General features: G+C 41.7%; 2 protein-coding genes and 1 non-coding gene across 3 annotated transcripts; 2 read left to right on the top strand and 1 right to left on the bottom strand.

Annotated features, from left to right (window-relative positions):
• Window positions 1–601: 601 nt before the first annotated feature.
• On the bottom strand, window positions 602–7,493 carry TRMT2A (tRNA methyltransferase 2 homolog A). The gene is made up of 11 exons (XM_036393089.2): window positions 6,559–7,493; window positions 5,770–5,878; window positions 5,106–5,287; window positions 4,155–4,269; window positions 3,782–3,897; window positions 3,107–3,218; window positions 2,512–2,634; window positions 2,148–2,223; window positions 1,551–1,667; window positions 1,271–1,367; window positions 602–961 (listed from the first exon to the last, which is right to left on the bottom strand). Exons 1-11 carry the CDS (start codon window positions 7,137–7,139, stop codon window positions 697–699), a joined length of 1,893 nt encoding a protein of 630 aa, XP_036248982.1. The 5' UTR covers window positions 7,140–7,493; the 3' UTR covers window positions 602–696.
• A 109-nt stretch (window positions 7,494–7,602) lies between these two features.
• On the top strand, window positions 7,603–17,462 carry RANBP1 (RAN binding protein 1). The gene is made up of 6 exons (XM_036393090.2): window positions 7,603–7,726; window positions 9,477–9,613; window positions 10,617–10,774; window positions 12,464–12,592; window positions 14,506–14,571; window positions 15,511–17,462. Exons 1-6 carry the CDS (start codon window positions 7,712–7,714, stop codon window positions 15,633–15,635), a joined length of 630 nt encoding a protein of 209 aa, XP_036248983.1. The 5' UTR covers window positions 7,603–7,711; the 3' UTR covers window positions 15,636–17,462.
• On the top strand, window positions 14,649–14,780 carry LOC118693229 (small nucleolar RNA SNORA77). The gene has a single exon (XR_004981239.1). It is a non-coding gene; the product is annotated as a small nucleolar RNA SNORA77 (small nucleolar RNA).
• Window positions 17,463–19,124: the final 1,662 nt, after the last annotated feature.

The raw sequence follows: 19,124 nt of genomic DNA, 5'->3' as shown, positions 1-19,124 counted from the left end.
TCTGGCTGTCACTTTGCAGTGGTGAGGGCCTGCCTTGAGCAAAGTCCTCTCAGCTTTAGCAGTATGGTGTAGGAAACTTGCAGCCTTTATTGTCTTGCTACAGTCTGAGAGTAAGACTGACTTCAATTGTGGCAAGTGTAGCATTTTTATTAGACTGAGTTTGTTACTTCCTAATATTTAGCAAGTAAATTATTTTTGAAAGGGTTAATCTTAACTTGCATACTGAAAAAACAGGGCACAGTTTTGACAGGGGTCAGAGAATGATGAAATACTGACAGGTAGGTCCAGGTCCCTGTAGCAAGATGATCTGCTCTGGGAATTATGGGTGTCTGTATATAAATATCTGTATGTATCTAGGCAGGAAGGGAAAAGCAGGATTTGGGCTAATTTTATGTAACATCCTGTCCCTGGAGTGGCCAAGACCAGGCTGGATGGGGCTCTGAGCAACCTGGTGGAGTGGAAGGTGTCCCTGCTCCTGGCAAAGGGGTGGTTATGAGATGATCATTAAGGTCCCTTCCAACACAAACCCTTCTGGGAACTGATGATAATGAAATTTAATTCAAATTAGGATGATGAAATAAGTTGGAAGCCTTGCAATTACTCCGTTGTACAGAGATTTATTGCCTGCATGTTACAGAAGTGATGTTACCGATGCAGTTGAAAAGCAAAAGTAGTTTCTATGAAGTCTCTCAGGAGTTAGGGTGAGGCCCCTCTTGGACTGCAGTCCCCACGGGCAGCAGCTGCCTGGCTGGTGCCATCCATGCCCTCGGTGCCACAGGCTGCTGCTGGGATCTCAGTGGCAGCAGGTGCTGCTGCTGCAGAGCTGCCATTGGCGTATTCCACCCTCTCAAAGAAGATCAGCAACTCACAGTGCCTGGTCTGAGGGAACAGATCCACAGCCATGGCTCTCACGGGCCGGAACGAGGCTCCTTTCACCCTGTTGGAAGGGGCCCGGCACAGGCTTGATGGGGAAGGGAAAGAAGAGCAGGGAGAAATGTATCAATGTTAGTACACTGCTCATCCCTGCTGCTCTTCTCAGAGAGCTTTTCCTTCCTAAGCCTCAATTCCATGATAGGCTTATTCACTACCCCCAATATTTCCATTATGACCATTCCAAGCCAGCTGCTGCAGCTCCCAGCTGTGTCTGGTGAAAGGTAAGCCTCAATGAACATGGCTTGCAAATAACAGTCTAGCAATGGGCCCCCCTCCTCAAAAAACAGTTTTCTTCTTACTACATTTAGTAAGTCAATTTAATGCAAGAAACACTCACTCCACAAAGTTATTCATTGCAGCTCTGGGATTGCAGGAGACATAGATGAGCTTCTTCAGATGTTCAGCTCTTCTAAGGGCAAGAATTACCTTGGAATCTAGATGATCAAAACCACAAGAGCTGTTTACTGATTCTGTGTGCAGCAAGAGCCCCACAGAAAAATGCCAGGTTATACTCAGCATGCACAAAACTGCTGCAATGTTGCTCCAAGCTATACCTGAAGTCTTCATTTAATTTATCTCAATGGTGTTTGCTTTGACTTTAGCCCCTGTGAACTTACGCAGCCCTGCCCGCGGTGGATCTACAATCGTGATCAGGTTCTGAGGAGCCAAAACGTTCATCAGGGAAGGAACAATATCTTCTGCCTTCCCACAGTAAAATTCAATATTATTCAGTTCTGTAAGAAAAAGAAAAGATGTTATCAGTGTACTTGTCTAGTCAAAGCAGCTCTTGGTTCTTTACCTGGGATATTAAGTTTTGATGCCTCAAGAACCACCAAATTGTTTGTTAATTTAAACAATCACTGTTAACTTCAGACCATTCAAACAGTAATTTGAGCATCTTCCACTGTCTGGACTAAAGCAAAAGCCACCCACAAACACCAGCTATGTTAATGCTTTCTTTAGGAGGGTAGCTGTGGTTTCATCTCATTTTTACACTGAAATTAATGTTTTACTTTTCAATTAAAAAAAAAAGCGCTGTTCAACTGGAAAATTGATCTCATGGGTAACAAGGTGTTTGTTTTCAAGAGCCACTAAGTGTTTAACCGGGACAAGATCACTATCAACATGTAATTCCAGGCTGCTTAGATAAGGTAAAGAACTGGCTGCAACTACTCCTTACCAAACAAAGGCTTCAGCATTTCAGCTTAACTCACCATTAATCTGGGCATTTGCTTTGGCATCCTGCACAGCTTCCTGACAGAGCTCAATTCCAATGACCTTCTTCACTCTCTGTAGAATCAAAGGAAAAAGTTCCCCCTGTGGTCTGTAAGTGTGCATAACGTTTTTCATAACATCAGCACTTAACAGGGAATTGAACTCCTACCTACCCTGCTTAACATAAAGGTGAGCTTTCATAAAGATGTGGTAAAGCAGCTGCAGGCAGCTCAATTACAAAATAATTCAAAAAATTAAGATATAATCTGTTGTATTTCACATACATTAGGTATTTTCTTCCCTTCTAGCCACAGTTAAAAACAGATATAAAGCAGCTTCTATCCAGGAAGAGAATTTGCCAACCTTTGCCAAAGAAATCCCAATGGTTCCTGTCCCACAGCAGATGTCCAGCACGGTGCTCTCCTGGCTCAGTTGTGCCCACTCCCCAATGGCAGTGTACAACACTTCTGCAGCTTGTGTGTTCACCTGGGAAATTAAGTTTCCAATAGATCTACTTCTTCATAAACAGTAAATATGTTTTAATGAGGCTCAGTAAAGCATGTTTCCTTGTTTCTAATAAACAAATCATTATAAGCTAAAAACACAGTTTAAAGTGTTGAAAGGGCAGAAATAAGTTTTGGAAAAGCAAACAAAAATTACTAATACAAGACTCTTGAACTGTATTGTTCCATGTTCAGTGTTACAAAAAGCTGCCATGAAATAGGAGGAAAATTATAATGAACTAGTAAATAGAAAAAGTTATCTTCAATGTGCTCCCATCAAGCTTACAGTCATTCACTGCTTTTGCAGCCAAACACAACACTTACTGCTATTATATCACACCAAATATATAAAAGGTTGAATTTCTAGGTATGTAACATCTTGTTCCACAGCATTAGTCAAGCTTCAGAGCATTCATGCAGATCCAGGTAAATGAGCAGCTTCACATCATCCTTACTTGAAAAAATGCATGAGGAGAAATTCTAAATTTTAGGCCAAGGAGTTCTTCATATATGTACTTATCACCAGCCACATGCTCCAAAGGCAAGTCTTCTAGATTGGGAGATTTCCTGGGGGTAGGGGAGGAATGGGGAGACAAAATAGAGGGGGAATCAAAACCAAAAAAATAAGAAAAATATGTTTGCTACAATCTTTACCAAAACTGTAATCATCCTAAAGCTTGCAGTGCTACATCCTAAGCAGTACCATTTATCATCTGCTCTTGGAGACTCTCCTTGGCCATTATGTCTCAGAGTGTGCAAGGACCTCCACCATCTCTAGATGAAGATGGTGTGAGCCTTGTGCGCCGTGGAGGATGGGGAGATTGAAAAATTCACATAAATAGGGAAGAAAGGCAGATGTTACTTGATAATAACAAAGACTCATCTACTGCAATAAACACTTCCATAGCTTGACAGCCAGCAATGGCCAGTGGGTTCACCCACTGAAACTCTTGCTGCCTTCACCCAGAGAATGTGAAATTTCAGGAGTCTCTTGTGGCAAAGGTGAGTAACTTAAACAAATTAGTAACAACTGCTGCTACTTCTACCAAGTAGATAAATAATGCTATGAAATGTGGAAAAATCAAAAATCCAGACACCAAAATCCCTCAAAGCAAAGTCAACTTGCTCACCTCTGTCCTTCCTCCACAAAGTACAGGGAAGTAACACCACTGCTCTTTCCTGTCCCTTCTGTGAAGTATTTTGCCAGAGAGATTTTCAGGTCAGCTAGCTCTTCTTTACTCAATTTCTAAAGTTTTCATGTGAAAGAAGGTAGAATAATCATTTTAGTGACTTCAAGATATAATTTAGTGTATACTTTACATAAGAGTATTACTTGTTCATTTCCATGTATCAGATTAGTCCAAATAGAATTAGAGCAGCGTAGCAAGTTAAACCACACCAAGTAATTCTTCTATTTCTGTTTTGCATGCACAATTCATAAAATCCAGTTTAAGTAGCTCTAAAGCTGAGCCTGGGCTGCCCATTAGCTATCAAGTGAACTACCTGAGGGTTGAAGTAAGCAATGGCCATGATGTGGCCGTGGCGGCTGGTGCGGACCGTGAGCTGCTTCCAGTGGCCCTCGTAGGTTTCGGGGCTGTACACCGAGTAAGGAGTCGACCTGCAACGTGCAGAAGCTCAGTCACCTACACAGACAACTCCTTCTTTGTGTAACATTAAACAGCTCATTGAATCAAAAGAAGTGATGGAAGAAATGCTGAGTACAACAAGAGGGTACATTCATCTGTCAAACAAAGAATGACTTCCAGCTAAGGAAGACTGATGGATAGTATCTCCTAAAGCAAAATAACCTGTCCCTCCTTCACACAATCCTCTTGCCCGTTTTAACCCATGCAAAATTACAGAGGCAAGAGGCAGCTCTCACTGCATTCAGAGAATGACATAACTGTTGATAATGCTTTCATTAGCTTCTCTGCTTCACACCAAGTTCAAATCTTCCATCTTCATGATTCTTCTGAGGTTCCATTTTTTTGCATTGAACTACTTTTTAAAGAATGCATCCTTTTTTCTAAAAAAGTACTCATTTAAATGTGCAGCTTTTGGGTTATTCCTTTCTGTAGGATGATGATTCTCATCCCAGAAAACAATGGATCTTGGTAATTAATTCCTCCTTTCAGAAGTGTTTTTCTGAGTGCTTCTGTACAGTTAGTGGAAGAAGGTCCTGAGTAACACACCCTTTTCCTGCAGACTCACACATCCCCTTGCTTGCAGTGAAGCTGTGTTCAGCTGGCACCTGCCCCCATCTCTAAGCAGCTGAGCAGGAGCAAGGGCAAAGCTCCGCATGATGCAGGCACAAGGCAGAAACAAAGAACTGCTAAAATGTGAGACTGGTAGGTCTTAGATCTCAAAGCTCAGAACAAACATGAATTAAATTTATAAATATTTTTGATTAAGATATCAAAACCTTTATGGATAACTCATTTTACTTATGCTCACCTTATGTAGTCTTGGAAAGCTTTTACTACTTTTTTGGCAATAGCAGGAATGTGAATAGTATCAAATGGCTCCACTACAGCACATGTACCACCCTTATATTTGCCAAGACGACAACCCACAGTTTTGTCTTCTTGATTTACACCAATCCCAATCAAGAACTCACATTTGTTGCGATATTCGGTCTAGATTTAAAATAAAGTTATGTAAGATATTTACACAGCATTTATTTGTATGCCAAGTTGCTCCTGGAAAAAATCTCATGTGGTTAAATGCATTTGCAAATGGACACAGGACATTTAGCTCATATGGACAATACTGATGGATTTTGATGTGTGTGAACTAACAGTAATAATGAAAAGGTATTAGTAAAATCTTGTTATTGAAAAAGCAAAACACTGCCTCTGTTGAGGAATGTATTAGCTTACAACACAGGCTTGCAAAGACAGCACATTCATTTTAAAGTTATAATATCCAGTTATCAATTTATCTGCTTCCCGTTAATATTTCTACACAGTACTTACAGGAAAGACAACATCTAAAATTCATCATTTATTACAAGACTGAGTCAAATACTCAGTTTGTCCAGTGTCTTCTTAAGACCAAATAATGAACATAACCCTCTGCTCATTAACCCTGTTCCACACTTTACCTGAGATTACATTACCTGCAAGGGTGATGCTTTCACTCCCTCGACTGGGCAACATAATTTATTAAACTTCTGCTTCTGCAGGAACAACCAGGGTAATAAAGCTCTGTTGTTATTTCCTATTTCCCTGCCGAAATCAGAAACAAAAAATGTAAAGCACACATTTAGAAATATTGAGGTCAAGAATTGCACAAGACTTCTTTTCTGTATAGGGCACAAAAAAGAATCAGAATATCACATGGAAGAGTGTTTCTTCCAGATTTTTTTAACGCGGAAACCCTCTCCAACTTCATAAGAGCTGTAACCTGAAAAAGTAAGGGTTAAATGTACTGGTTGAATTATGGTTATGTACTGGGTTTATCAAGGTACCCATGCACGGCAAGAGACAGAAGTGATACTTTGATCTTCAAAGACCAAGCATAAAATTTTGAGGGGATTTTAAAAGAGAAAATCCTAGTAGTAATTTGCCATCTCTGCAGACTGATTCTCTCTTACACCATGTGACAATGCCATTTTTTTTACGGGCACAAACATCCTTCTACTTATGGAACAACAGACTTTAAACCCAATTTCCATTCACTAAGCAATCTTTTGAAGGTGACCAAGAACATCAATAGCAAGTTTTGTCAGATGGAACAGCTTTTAAGCTGTAGCATCGCAGATTATCTTGTAATTACTTTGACAGGAGATCCGAGCTTTGACCTACCTCTAACTCACTTCAGTTTAGAGGTATCAATTGCTGTGAATTTAGCTATATCCCATCACAAGGCCAAGTCTTGTAAACATTACGTTACAAACAGGAATTACTTTGTCAGCTTCTGCAGCACTTGCTCGCACTCCTGCTTCTTCTGGGCCAGCTGCGCCTCGTAGGGCACGTTCCACAGCGGGGTCACCACGTCCGCGATCCGCTTGCTCAGGGGCTCCTCTCCGCAGGGAGCCGGACGCTTCGCCTCCCCCTGCTCCGAATCCTCTTCTTGTTTCCTCTTCTTGGCGATGGGGTCTGCCTTGGGCTTGGCCAGGCGCACGCTGAGGTGGCGGCTCTTCCAGAGCGCGCCGTGCAGCACCCGCATGGCCTTGTCCCGCTCCTCCTCGCTCTTGAACGTCACGAAGGCGAACGTCTGCTTCCCGAAGAGTTTTATCTTGTGAGGGTTGAGCCCGTACTTGGCAAGGAACTTTTTCACATCATTAAACCCAATGTACTTGGGCAGGTTCTGTATCTCTACTTTATAAATCTCGGAGGTGAACAAGTCTCCCTTAATGTATCTGTATACGTCGGGGCTCTCCGCGGGGTCTTCCCCGGCCTGGCTGTCCGGCTCAGCCCCATCTCCAGCCTCCGCCACAGGAGCCGTGTCGCGGTCGGGGTCGCAGCGCTCGCCTTCCTCCGCCATGGTCCCGCCACCCCCTCAGCCACCCCGCGCACCTCCCGAGGCGGGGCCGTAGCCTCCCGGACGGGCCGCTGCGATGCGAATGACGGTAGAGGAAACGATCTGGTTCTTTTTTAAGCGCTGCCCCTCAGCGCTGCCGCTCCTCGCGCCCGAAAGCACCCGCGGCCCTTAAACACACTAAAAACAGCAGCTCACACATCACCGCTTCCCTCACGCGGGCGCCATCTTGGGCCGAGACGCGGGCGGTCGCCGCCATGGCGCAGGGGGGTGATGGGAAAAGCGCCTGGGAAACGGGACAACAAAAGCGCTTCTCGGGGGGCGGAGGGGCCGCGCCGGCGGTCGGGACCGGGGGTCGGTGACAGGGCCGGTATCGGGGCCGGTTCCGAGGACCCACGGGGGGATCGGTGTGATGGGGCCGGGGCGGGCGGTGCTCTGCCCGCGCCGGGGGCGGGGCTGAGGGGGAGCGGGCGTTTCCCATCGGGCCTTGCGGCGGCGCGGCGCGGGCTGCGGGAATGAGGTAAAGGCGGGCGGGGCGCGCGGCAGGAAGCGGCGAGCGGAGCGCGGCGACCGGGCCCATGGCGGACACGGCGGTGAGGGGCGGCCGCGAGCGGCGGCCGGGCCGGGAACAGCGCGGGGGCGAGGGCGGCACCGAGGGCCGGGGTGGGAGAGTAACGGAAACAGGTGGGGCCGGGGCGGGGGGAGCCGAGGTCGGGCAGGGCCCGGGGGGGGACGGACGCTGGGCCTTGCCGGGGGCCGGAGCGGCCGCGCCCGCCGGGCCTGGGCTTTGCGGCCGCTCCGGGCACGTGTGGCCGCTCGGGCCCGGCCCCTGCACCCGCCTTGGCCGTTCCCCGGCATGAGGGAGCCCGGGCGACCCGGGATCTTTCGGGTAGTCCTCCTGTCCGTTTCCCTCCTTTCTTCTCCCCCTCTTTCCGCCCCTCCCCCGGGCCCGGGCCGGACCCCTCGTGCCTCGCCAGTTGCTCACGTGCTTCTATCGCGGCAGGGCGGGATCGTGTCGTGATAACGGGATCCGCGTTCTCGTGTGCCTGCTGTGAACTGTGCATTTCTCATGGTCTGTGTAATTATTTGCTCAGGCGCAGAACGCGTGATGAATGACCATGCGGGATGTGCTACTTGCACACATGGATACAATGTATAAAAGTTTGGCTAACATTTCCTTTTTTTTTTAAACAGATGTGACGTAATTCCTTTCTCTTTTTTTTTTGCTGGAACGCTGGGGATATTAAATTGGCGATAGTTTGTGTGACGTTGTTGATACAACTAGATTTTATTTTGCACAATTTTTTACTTAATTTTCCCTTGGCCCCCTCTTTTTTCTCTTGTTTACTATTTAGTAAAAATAGACTGCTTTATTTCTGTTGCTTTATGCACACGTGGTGTATACCTACTCTGTGAAGGACATTGTGAATAGAGCCTGTAAGAGTGGACTCTTCCATTTGTAAAGTAAAAATATTATTTAAATGTCTTGTATGTGTAGACTCTTTTTCCTTTCTGTTGCTTCAGCAGCAACAAAAAAACCCCAAACACAAATCAGTTCCTAGACCTGAGATAGCTGTTCTGTGGCTTTGTTAAACTTGCATATGAATCTCCCTCCTAGGCTTGTGTTCTGAGTGCTTCTTAGCAGTCCCTACGTATGGAGTACTAGAGATGTTTATCGTTTACCTGCTAGTCACGGTAGTAAAAACCATTCTTAAGCTTAATGAATGCTCTGACAGATTCCTAAACAGCTTAAATAGGAAGTATTATTTTGGCCATTTACCTGTAACCTAAAGTTCCTTGAGGAGTCTAAAAGCAAGAAACGTAAATTATTTTATGACTATTACAGCTGTGCCTCAAAGAATCTTTGTGTTGACTGTGGGTGATTCTAATACATAAGAAAGAATGGTGAACTCGGGATGCAATATGTCCCTTAAGCTGGGTTAGGTGGATGTTGTGTGGGTTTTTTTCTAATTTTCCCATTAACAATGAGTCATTAGGCACTCAGAAATAGTAGGGTGTTAGTAGCATAAAACACATTACATAGAAAAAACTGTTGATGAAATTGTTTTTCCATAACCCAGAGCTATTACTCCAAGGCCAAGCCTCTGCACAATTCATGAGTGGTAGGATTAAAACACCTAGCACTGCATGAGCACCTTTTTGTTTCTTAGTGTGCCTGTATGTTGACTTGGAAGTCATTTGTTTCCAGGTATAATCATATTTCTTTATTTTATGGGATATTACAGTTATTAAGATCTAATTGCTGAAAAGTTTTAAACACAGATGCCAGTACTTCAGGGTTGGAGTACATAGCAAGTTTGTGTTTTCTTTTTTTCTCCTCAGGAGGCACACGAGGATCATGATACTTCTGCTGAGAATGCAGATGACTCTAACCATGATCCTCAGTTTGAGCCCATAGTTTCCCTTCCAGAGCAAGAAATAAAAACTCTGGAAGAGGATGAGGAAGAGCTCTTTAAGATGTGAGTAGAATACTTTTCACTATTATCTGTGTTCATTAGGCTTAAACTTGACAGAGTTTATAAAAACTGCAGAACTTGCAGCAATCTCTGTATGAAGGCTGATCTGGTTGGTCTGCACTGTGATGGCAGAGATTGAGGGGGGGGGTCATTGATGTTGCCCCAAGAAAATGAAGTCTGGAACCACAGAAGGGAGCTGATAGTGTGAATCTGGCTTTAGCATTGTTTGCATAAAAGAAGACAACAACTTAAATAATAATTACTGAAATTGTGATCACAGAATGTGAAACAAGTGCCTTGGGAGGAAGGAAATGAGGTGTATGTGGTGTTGCTGCCATGCATCCCTGGGTAAAGAGTGATGTACAAGGTGCTGAAATAATAAAAGCAACAGCTGCAGTATTGGGGCATTTGTGGCAGTTCCTGTCTGTTGTCTTCAACACAGTTTATCCTTAGATTATGCTTATTGTCAAATCAGGATGGCTGGATCTGCCTGAAGAAAAATGTAGTCTTAGGGCTTAAGGATTTTGAATTTGATCCCTGATGTGCTGGCGTGAAATAGCTTTAAAAAATTATGCTTTTGCTTAATCACAGAATGGTTTTCCACATCTGGAAGAGAGATTTCAGTTCTCCTTGTACAGATTCTGATAATAACTGAAGTGGTGGTCAGTTTCTGACAGGTAGTGTGGTCAACTCTGGCTATAGAAAAACCTGTTAATTAGTTACCTGAGTTTAAAAGTTTGCCTACACCAAATATGTTTGTCATCCCCTAAGAGTGTCCAGAACCTGTTGAATTTTAGTACAATTATTACATAACTCCTAATATTTGATTATTAGATTTTAATTCATCATATCAATTTCTGAATGTGTATATTGAAGCAGAACAGGGGATCTTATTAAAGGAATTGTTTCCTTCTTGTGTGTGGCTTTTAAAAAGACCTGTGCTGTTTGGTCAGGTGTGATATTTTAATACATCAGGCTAATTAAATGTTCTGTTCTGTTCTCCAAGGCGAGCGAAGCTCTTCCGGTTTGCATCAGAGAATGACCTTCCAGAATGGAAAGAGCGAGGAACTGGTGATGTGAAACTCCTGAAACACAAGGAGAAGGGAACCATTCGCCTCCTCATGAGGAGGGATAAAACCCTCAAAATCTGTGCAAACCATTACAGTATGTTATACATTTCTATGCTTGATTTAAAAAATAAGCTTGTGGAATTTAAGGATGGTTGTTTCTTGCTCTTCATACAAGGCTTCAGGCATCAAAAACCATGAGGGGTTATTTTTATTAATGGAAGGAAGCTGGAGATTTTTTCTTTTAGAGTCTGATAGTGCTGTAAGACTAACAAAAGTCACTTCAAAATTTAACTGGGATAGACAGGCATTATGTGATTGCTTCCAGTGTGTGTGTGTACTTTATTTTAATGATTAATAGTGTAGAACATGTAGGCCTTAATACTGCTCAAAATAAGAATTGAATGTATGCTAGATCACTTTTGTAAAAGAGTGAGAAAAACCATGATGTAATAATTTACTACTTTAGGCTAAATGTCTGAATTTCCAAAACCAGTCCTTAACCATCAGAAAACAGAGACTAAGGTGCTAAGCAAGTCTGAGTCTGCCTTTCTCTGCTTGTGAAATAAACTAAAATGAATGTGTTACTTTGGGCTGACTCATTCAAAAAAGAATCCTCTTTGAATTAAAAAAAAACTAAAGAGCAAGACAGACTTGAAAGTCAGCACAACTTGCAACAAGTAGACCAGTTTGCTGATGCTTTGCTTGCTTTGCTGATACTCAGATTTTTATATGAGGAATCTAGTGTTCTGTGGAATTAAACTACATTTAGATTATTTGAAATAAGATGTAGCTTAATACAAACCTCAATAATGCCACCAACCAGCAGGAATAAACCTTTTGTTTAGGGAAATAAATGTTGCACATAGAAAACAGAGTTGATGAATTTATAGTATTCATATCAAAAGTTGTTTAGGTTTTTTTTCCTGGAGAAGCTGCTCTCCATATAGATTTGTTTATTGAATTTTTGCTGACTCACAGTCAGACAGAAGAGCTTTCTTCACTTTTGCAAAGCATTAAGTGGAGCAAAATGTAGTTTCATCTCTAGATGTTAAAAATGCAGGGAAGGGAGCAGACTCTTCAGATTTTCCTGAACTAGACAGGGCCCGAGGAGAAAAAAGCCCTGCTTAGACTTTGCATGTCTGTAATGTAAGAAGTCTTAAAGGACTGTGGGAAGTAACATTTCAACTTCTCCAGTCAGGTGAGGTAATTGTAGTGTCTTGGAGGGACAGGGCCCCATTTACTGGGAGGGAGCAAGCAGATTGAAAAGGCAATGTGTACACTTTGCAGCACCACAGAATTCTGTAATACCTTGTAGTACAGCTTTAAACTGATGGCAGAGGTAATTAACCTGATGACTAATTGAAGGAAAAATGCTTTCTAAAATGAATTTTGGTAGTAGTTTTGGTGTGCAGAAGAAGGAGTGTTGTTTGTCTGTCTGGAAGCCTTTTCCTTCTAAATCATTTGTCTGTACTGCAGAGCTGTGCTCAGTGACTGCATCTCTTAGTATCACAATCATCTGTTTTAAGCAAAAATTGAATCTAACTCTTTTTCCTAACAGTAGTGAATCCAGCATCCTCTCAAACAGTAATGGCTTTGCATAATTTGACTTGACAATGTAAGGAAAAATATATATGAACATCACTGTCTTGTATTCATCCCCAAGTAATTCTGTGTCAAGTGCTTTACGTAACCACCACAGCCCCTTTTCACTGAGACTCACAGAGGCTGGTGTGGAAAACATTTGCTGTTGTGCTCTGTACATCTTGGAATGCTTTCCTTTCAGTCACACCCTTAATGGAGCTGAAGCCCAACGCTGGGAGCGACAGGGCGTGGGTCTGGAACACACACGCGGACTTTGCCGATGAGTGCCCCAAGCCCGAACTTCTGGCAATCCGATTTCTAAACGCAGAGAGTGAGTGCACGGGCACTGAGCTTACACTGGTTGTAACCTGTTATGTTACCCTGCTTGCTTAAATGCTGCTCTAGACCATTGCTGGAGATGTGCTCTATCTCACCCCTGCACGGTAGTGTTAGCTAATTAATTCTTTAGCTGAGAGAAGTCTGTTAATCACTGAACCTTATCTGTTGGCAAACAGTGTAGTAATTAGGTCTGCAGTAATATTTGTACAGGTTTTTTTTCTGCCCTAGGCATTTCTTAACCTAAGCCATTTCATGTAAGTGCTGTGCCAATTAGAATAAAAATACAGGCAGTTAAGAGACTCACATACAGCTTACTTTCATGTAACTCAGGTGCTCAGTTGTAGTTAAGATTAGATTTTTGCATTAGAAACAAGGAAATCCTGACCTGATATTTCTGGCCCGTCTGCATTAGCAGAATATCTGGGTTGGTTTTTCTTTTTTTAATGAAGTATGTAGTATCTTTTGTTTTATTAAATGAAACCCTCAATGAAAAGTGCAAGTCAGACCCATCATACTAGTTGGTGGGTTTTTCTGGAGTGACTACAGTGAGTACCAGAAAAGTAACTCTAATAATGGATCAGCTAGGATTAAATCAAAGAAGTGTTTGGAGGCAGAGGGAGTTTATGTTGTGTTGTTTTGTTGTTGGGTTGGGGTTTTTTTTAAGGAGCAAAATGAAAAAGTTTTGCATTTCTTGCTTTACAATTTGCCACACAAATTTAGTGTTGTAGCCTCCTTTTCTCCTTACATACTTGATGAATCATAAGGTAGTTGGGTATTTTAAAGCTTGATGGATTGGACTACATCAGGAAAGAACTTAGTATATCTTGCCCTTTGCCTTAAGTCTCCAGTGTCATTTTGTTTAGCCAAATAAACCTTTCTGGTCCACCTGCTTAGTGCTTGCTTTATGATCAAGTAGGAAGTGAAGGGGCAGCTATTGGCTAATCTCTAAAAAGTCTTTCTCTCCTTCTGGTAGAGGCTGTTCAGCTTATTGAATGTTCTGTCTTGAGGGAATAGTCCTTCCCTCCTGTTTGCCCTTTGCAGTACTGACTAAGCAGATGTCAGGTGAACAGACCCAAGTTTGTCCTTCAGGTGTCTCTCCTGTTTGAGACGCTGGAAAAGGAATCGATACAAACACTTCCTGGACTGGTTACTGTGTCTCAGAATTCCTGTGGGGCAACAGTGACCTCCTGTGGTCAGCCAGACCAGCCTGGAATGCCAGGCTGGTACTGCCTTGCTCATTGTGGAGTCAGGAAGCTCCTTGCCCAGGCCGTTTTTGCTTGTACTCCTTGTGTAGAGACATTATTGGAATTTGATCAGCTGCTTGCAGTGGTTGTTGAATCGAGTGGTGGCTTGGACCAGAAGGTAATGAAGATTATGCATTGTTGGCTCTTAGAGTGAGGAGTAGCCCTCAGGTACACAGTCTGAATGCTGTCCTGGTGAAACAGGCATTCTCTTCCTTTGCTGATGCTAAGAACCCCCAGTTATGGTCAGGTTGTGGAAGACTCTTAGGGTGTAACACAGCTGGCAAGGATAGCAGTTCAAAGCTGATCTTCAGTCTTTTGCATATAGTTGTATTAGCAGTCTCTGACATCATATTCCTATTCCTTTAGGCTACAGACAGCTGGGAGTTGTAATAACTACAAAACAGCTCCTGCTGGCATTACATTTTGAATATTTTGCAAAATAAGCTGCTCTAGTAACTTGCTGGAGAAGATGAGTTGCTTTTGCACAAAGATGTGATTGAAGAATTTTGCATCTTGTATGATTTATTAGATTACTTCATAAGTCCCTACAAATTTTGTTTACACAAAGCTTCCCCTAGGGTATCTTTCTTCAAGATTAGAACTATTCAATGTTGTGAGGCAGTAAAAGTAATGAAAAAATATTTTATCTTCACCGAAACAGATGCACAGAAATTCAAGGCAAAATTTGAAGAATGCAGGAATGAAGTAGGCAAGACAGCAAAGAAAGGTAAGGTGGTCTCAGTGTACTTGGTGCCATTTCTGAGCTGTGTGAGTGATTCCAGTAGCCTGGAGTGTTGTGTTCCAGCAGACTCACTCTGTGCTGAACTGCAGCCTTCAGTTCAGGTGCTTTTCTGTCTGCAAGAGTAAGAGCTCACAGGAGTGACGATGGCCTTCTTTGCTGTGGAAGGCTGTTACAGTTGCTGTTGGGACATGGCTGCTTTGGAATGGCTCTCAAGGAAATATTTATGGCTTATGGTAAACAAATGAGCTGTGAACACTACAACCACTGTGCTCTTTCTTCCTTCCAGGTCCCTTTCCCAAATTTTGCAAATGTATAGTCATGCAAGTATAATATTTAATGTTTTTCATAGTTGTTAGTGTGTTTGAGGTTGTTCACAAGTCTCTAGCAGATTATTGCACCTCCCTTTAGAATTGCCTTTGTGATGAGCTATGTCACCATGTAAATAAAATAAACATTTCTATTTTTCCTAAGTACAGACTACCAGTGGTCTGCAGTCAGCATTCTTCAAGATATTATTTAGATTGGAGTTTTCCAGTCATAGGAATTCCTATGCCCTAATTTCAAACTGGGGAACTTGACTTTGGTTTTTTTGGTTAAGATGCCAAGAAACAAAGGGCTTGTCTGGATACTTTATTGGTAGCAGCACAGCTGGCCAGATGCTACACATTCCTCAGTCCCTGTGATTAAGCCCTTGTGTAGTGATTAATGTATATGAGTGGTGTTACTTGAAATCTGACAACTGAAGTAATTACCAGAGGAAAAGAAATGGAATGAGTCACTCCAGTGGTCAGTGAAGAATATCTTCATTTTTGTCCAATACCAGGTGTCTCTCCCCCACCCCCTTCACCCTCTCCTTCTTTACTCTTTCTAACAGGAAAATCCATTACTGCTTGTATGTAATACCTTTCCTAACCAATCTTTTAGCAGGCACAGACAAAAATGATAGTGCTGATAAAGTTGCTGAAAAACTAGAAGAGCTTTCTGTAAAGGAAGAGAGCAAAGAATCTGAGAAGAAAGAGACCAAGGAAAAAACTGAAGAAAAGCAATAAAATCATCCTGGGCCTTGCAGTTTTTCCTTTACTTTTTTCTTTTTTTAAATTTTTTTTTTTTTCTTTTTTTTTTTTTTTTTTTTTTTTTTGTTTTGTTTGGTTATTTTTTAATTTTTACAAGGGACTTTATATGGAACTGCATTCAACATTCACATTGTTTTTTCTAGGCTTTTGCCCTTTGGAAGGTGTCTTCAGAAAAATTCATTCCCCAGTCATGAAAATGTACTGTGCTAACTTTCTTTTCCATAGTGGAAACACTTATTTACAGTCATCCAAAAGAGTGAATAAAACAAACTTGAAAACAGCATCAGGGGACAGAACTGAGTTTTCTGTATACTGTAAAGGCTTATGAATACACTTGTTTAATTGAGCTACATATCATTCCTGTGGATTAAGTAGGTTAATAGACTTTGTCAGCAGGGAAGATTAGGATTGCATTTGTGTTTCTTATATGGCTTCTAAATTGTAATCTAACAGACCTTTCACACCTGCTGCTGTGTGTACTGAGCAGGGAATGTGCCTGTGCTTCTTGAAACGCAACAGACTTCTGGGATCAGGCAATAAGAGCATTCCTGACACACTGCTGCTGCTGATCCATCAGAAAATAAAGGTGATGGTGAAAGATCCATGGTGAAAATGAAGGTGGGGGACAAAATTTCTTGTGTCAGATTTGAGAAGCATTTTCTTCTCACAAGATGAAGTCTGTGCTTCCCCCCTGCCCCAAATTTTAATTTTACAAAGGCTTGATTCTAGCAGAAAGCTCCTGCTGTTGTCCCAGATCTTCCATGGTGCTGCTTGCTGACTGAAGGCAGCTGCAGCAGCCTGTTATGCTGAGGGGTGTGCAAAGGAATCTGAACTGTTTGAGTACCTTCCTGAGAGATTCCCCTCTCCAGCAGATTGTTGTAGTCTCAAGAATGTACAGGTCTAAAATGTATAAGCTTTTTTCCCAGGGCTTTGGAGCTCGTGTTTTTACAAACTGGAGGAGTTTTGAACTTCTCAGATGTTTGGTAGGAAGGCTGTCCTTGGAGAGCAGCAGGCTGCAATTCACTTTGGAACAGTTAATTATGGTGCACATGCTTTGAGGGACACCCTCCTTGCCAGAATGGGCAAATTGGTCAAATCTCTTCCCTGCAAATGTTTTTTGTTTATCCAATTTCAAATTAGTGCTAGAGAGTAAGAAAAGAAACAATAGTAAGCAATAAAATCAACACAATTAAGTCTGGTAGATAAATTGAAGTTTGTTGTTAAACACTAATACAAGGATTGTGTTAGGAATAGAGATAAAATTTTATAATAGTTTCCAAAATAATTATGAGAACTGGACAGAACTTGCTAAACTGTAAGACTTGAATGATGTTAACATGGGATAGCAAGACCTTTTTGTCTTCATGAAGAGGCTTTTAACTCAGTCAGGTTCTGCAGTCTACCTAAGGAAAATATATTTTTAAAAAATAAATCATGTCTTTCTTCTTAGCACTGCCTTTTGATGCTACAGTGAATGAGTTTTAAATCTGGAACTGTAATTAAGGTACTCACTTCATTCAAACAAAATAATTCCTTTGGTGTTTTGCACGTTCCCCTTCAACTACAGCAGATATCAAAAGTCTGTTAATTAACTAAGATGGTTGAAAGGCAAAATAAAATGCTCTTTAGTGTTTCTGGTTTGGAAGTAACAAGACAAAGCTATTTTGAAGTATTTAACATTTGAATGTAAAAGCCAAATCTTTTATCCATGAATCACTGTAAATGATCTGATAATGTCAAACTGTGTCTAAATTGATAGAAATGACTTAAAAATTTCAAAATAAACTTAAATTTTCATTTAAAGGATTTGCTTTTTATTTTGAAAACTCTTACTGGGAATGCATTTTTAGTCTGCAGGGGTAAAGTGATGAAGGCAGCAAAATGGGTGAGTTGCATTCCACTGTCAAACGTTGTACAAAAGGGAGGGGGCAGCACCTGAATGGTTTAAAATTTGTCTTTATATTAGTTATTGATGACTCCTGCTTTATGTTACTACCCTCTCTTCTTCCCCTCTTACTTCAGCATGCTTAAATGACTTCAAGATGTTTCCATTCTTGTTTAGGTTTAACTGATCTGTGTTCACAGTTCATGGATTGCAACAATCCTTGCAAGTCTTCAGTCTCAAAGAGCAAAGTTAAAAAGAGACCACTCAGTAAAATAATTTCTCTGGGTAACATTTGGCTGAAGAATGTTTTAGTCCTCTAAACTAAAGGATGGTCATTCAATGTTCTGGTCACTTTAGCTGTTCTACACATTAAAAAGCAGTAAGTATTTTTAAAGTTATCTCAGTGAAATAAGGCTTGCTGTTTTGTGCTAGTCACTCTAATGATTTAACTTGCCTATAGGTAGACTGCCAAGTGAAGATTTTTTAAAAGTCATTCATTTTTTATAAAGAAGGAAAATACAACAGGGCTAATAAAGCATTGTTAGGTGCTAAAGTCTGCAATTCATACAAATTTTCTGCTTGCTTCAGGTATAGAAAGATGCTATATAGCCAGGCTTACTGATCCAGTCTGGTGGTACAAATGGTTTTGTGTGTATTTGCTGAATGGATGAATGTCTGAGGACTCCTGAGTGATAAATTCAACTTTAAAATTGTTACATTTTGACAAGCATCAAAATAGTATCCATTTAACAGCAAGTTCAGGTCTTAAAGAAGTCTATTACAGAAAATAATTCAAACTAGTTCCCTCTAGATCTCATGTTAATTATTTTGAAGACTGCACTAATCTGTTGGGGTTTTTTCTCCAGGAATAAGTTTTCTAAATGTCTCATTCACAGATTGCAAATGCTCCCAATTTGTTGTGTTTTCAACACTAAATGTTGATTCCCCCCTCATATAATAAGGTAGCTTGTATCAAATGCAAGTTCTCAGTGATGCCAAAACATCAGAAAATTAAAATTCTTCTCAACACTATGCAGATAGGAGAATGTTGTAGATTCTTAATGTTGATGCAGCATGCCCAAGGACTACCTGTATGTAAAGGGAAATAATATGAGTCTGAGTAGTTCTTGGGATTTTGTTGCTCCTGTTGTTACCAGTTTGAGTGTTGTGTCCTCTGGTGGATGCTGTGTGTGGCTCACAATGAGTTGTGCTGAACTCTGATGTCCCTCAGCAGTGCTGGGCCTTGAGCTGCTCCACCTCAGTGCATCCCTTCAAATAGCTCCGTGAAAAACTTGAATGTTACTGGAAACCTTTCTCTAAAGAAAAGATTCCAAATCAGAGTCAGAAAACTCAGCTTGACTCCTTAGTAATATTAAATTGCACCTATTTATGTAGAAATGGAGACAATGGTGGAGATTACATTCCAAAGTGCCCTGCTGGGTTTTGATCTGTACAAATTGCCATTGGCTTTCAGTGCAGAGCCTTTACAGAGTGGGTGATTATTTAAACAACCTCAAACCTCTCAGTTAACTTCCCATTGCTGGCTTTATTTATGCCCTCCCATTCCCAGGACACCCATC

Source organism: Molothrus ater, chromosome 18, assembly GCF_012460135.2.
Source record: "Molothrus ater isolate BHLD 08-10-18 breed brown headed cowbird chromosome 18, BPBGC_Mater_1.1, whole genome shotgun sequence".
NCBI classification, from domain to species: domain Eukaryota; kingdom Metazoa; phylum Chordata; class Aves; order Passeriformes; family Icteridae; genus Molothrus; species Molothrus ater.
This window is presented reverse-complemented; position numbering and strand designations above follow the sequence as displayed.

Excerpts from the sequence above, each read along its gene's own strand:
- TRMT2A (XM_036393089.2), bottom strand. The coding sequence starts at position 7,139 with ATGGCGGAGGAAGGCGAGCGCTGCGACCCCGACCGCGACACGGCTCCT. Across the intron at positions 5,879-6,558 it reads GTGCTGCAGAAGCTGACAAA|GGAAATAGGAAATAACAACA; the intron begins GTAATTCCTGTT and ends TGATTTCGGCAG. Across the intron at positions 2,635-3,106 it reads CTCCTCATGCATTTTTTCAA|GTGAACACACAAGCTGCAGA; the intron begins GTAAGGATGATG and ends TTAATTTCCCAG.
- RANBP1 (XM_036393090.2), top strand. Across the intron at positions 12,593-14,505 it reads CCGATTTCTAAACGCAGAGA|ATGCACAGAAATTCAAGGCA; the intron begins GTGAGTGCACGG and ends TCACCGAAACAG. Across the intron at positions 14,572-15,510 it reads AGGCAAGACAGCAAAGAAAG|CAGGCACAGACAAAAATGAT; the intron begins GTAAGGTGGTCT and ends CCAATCTTTTAG.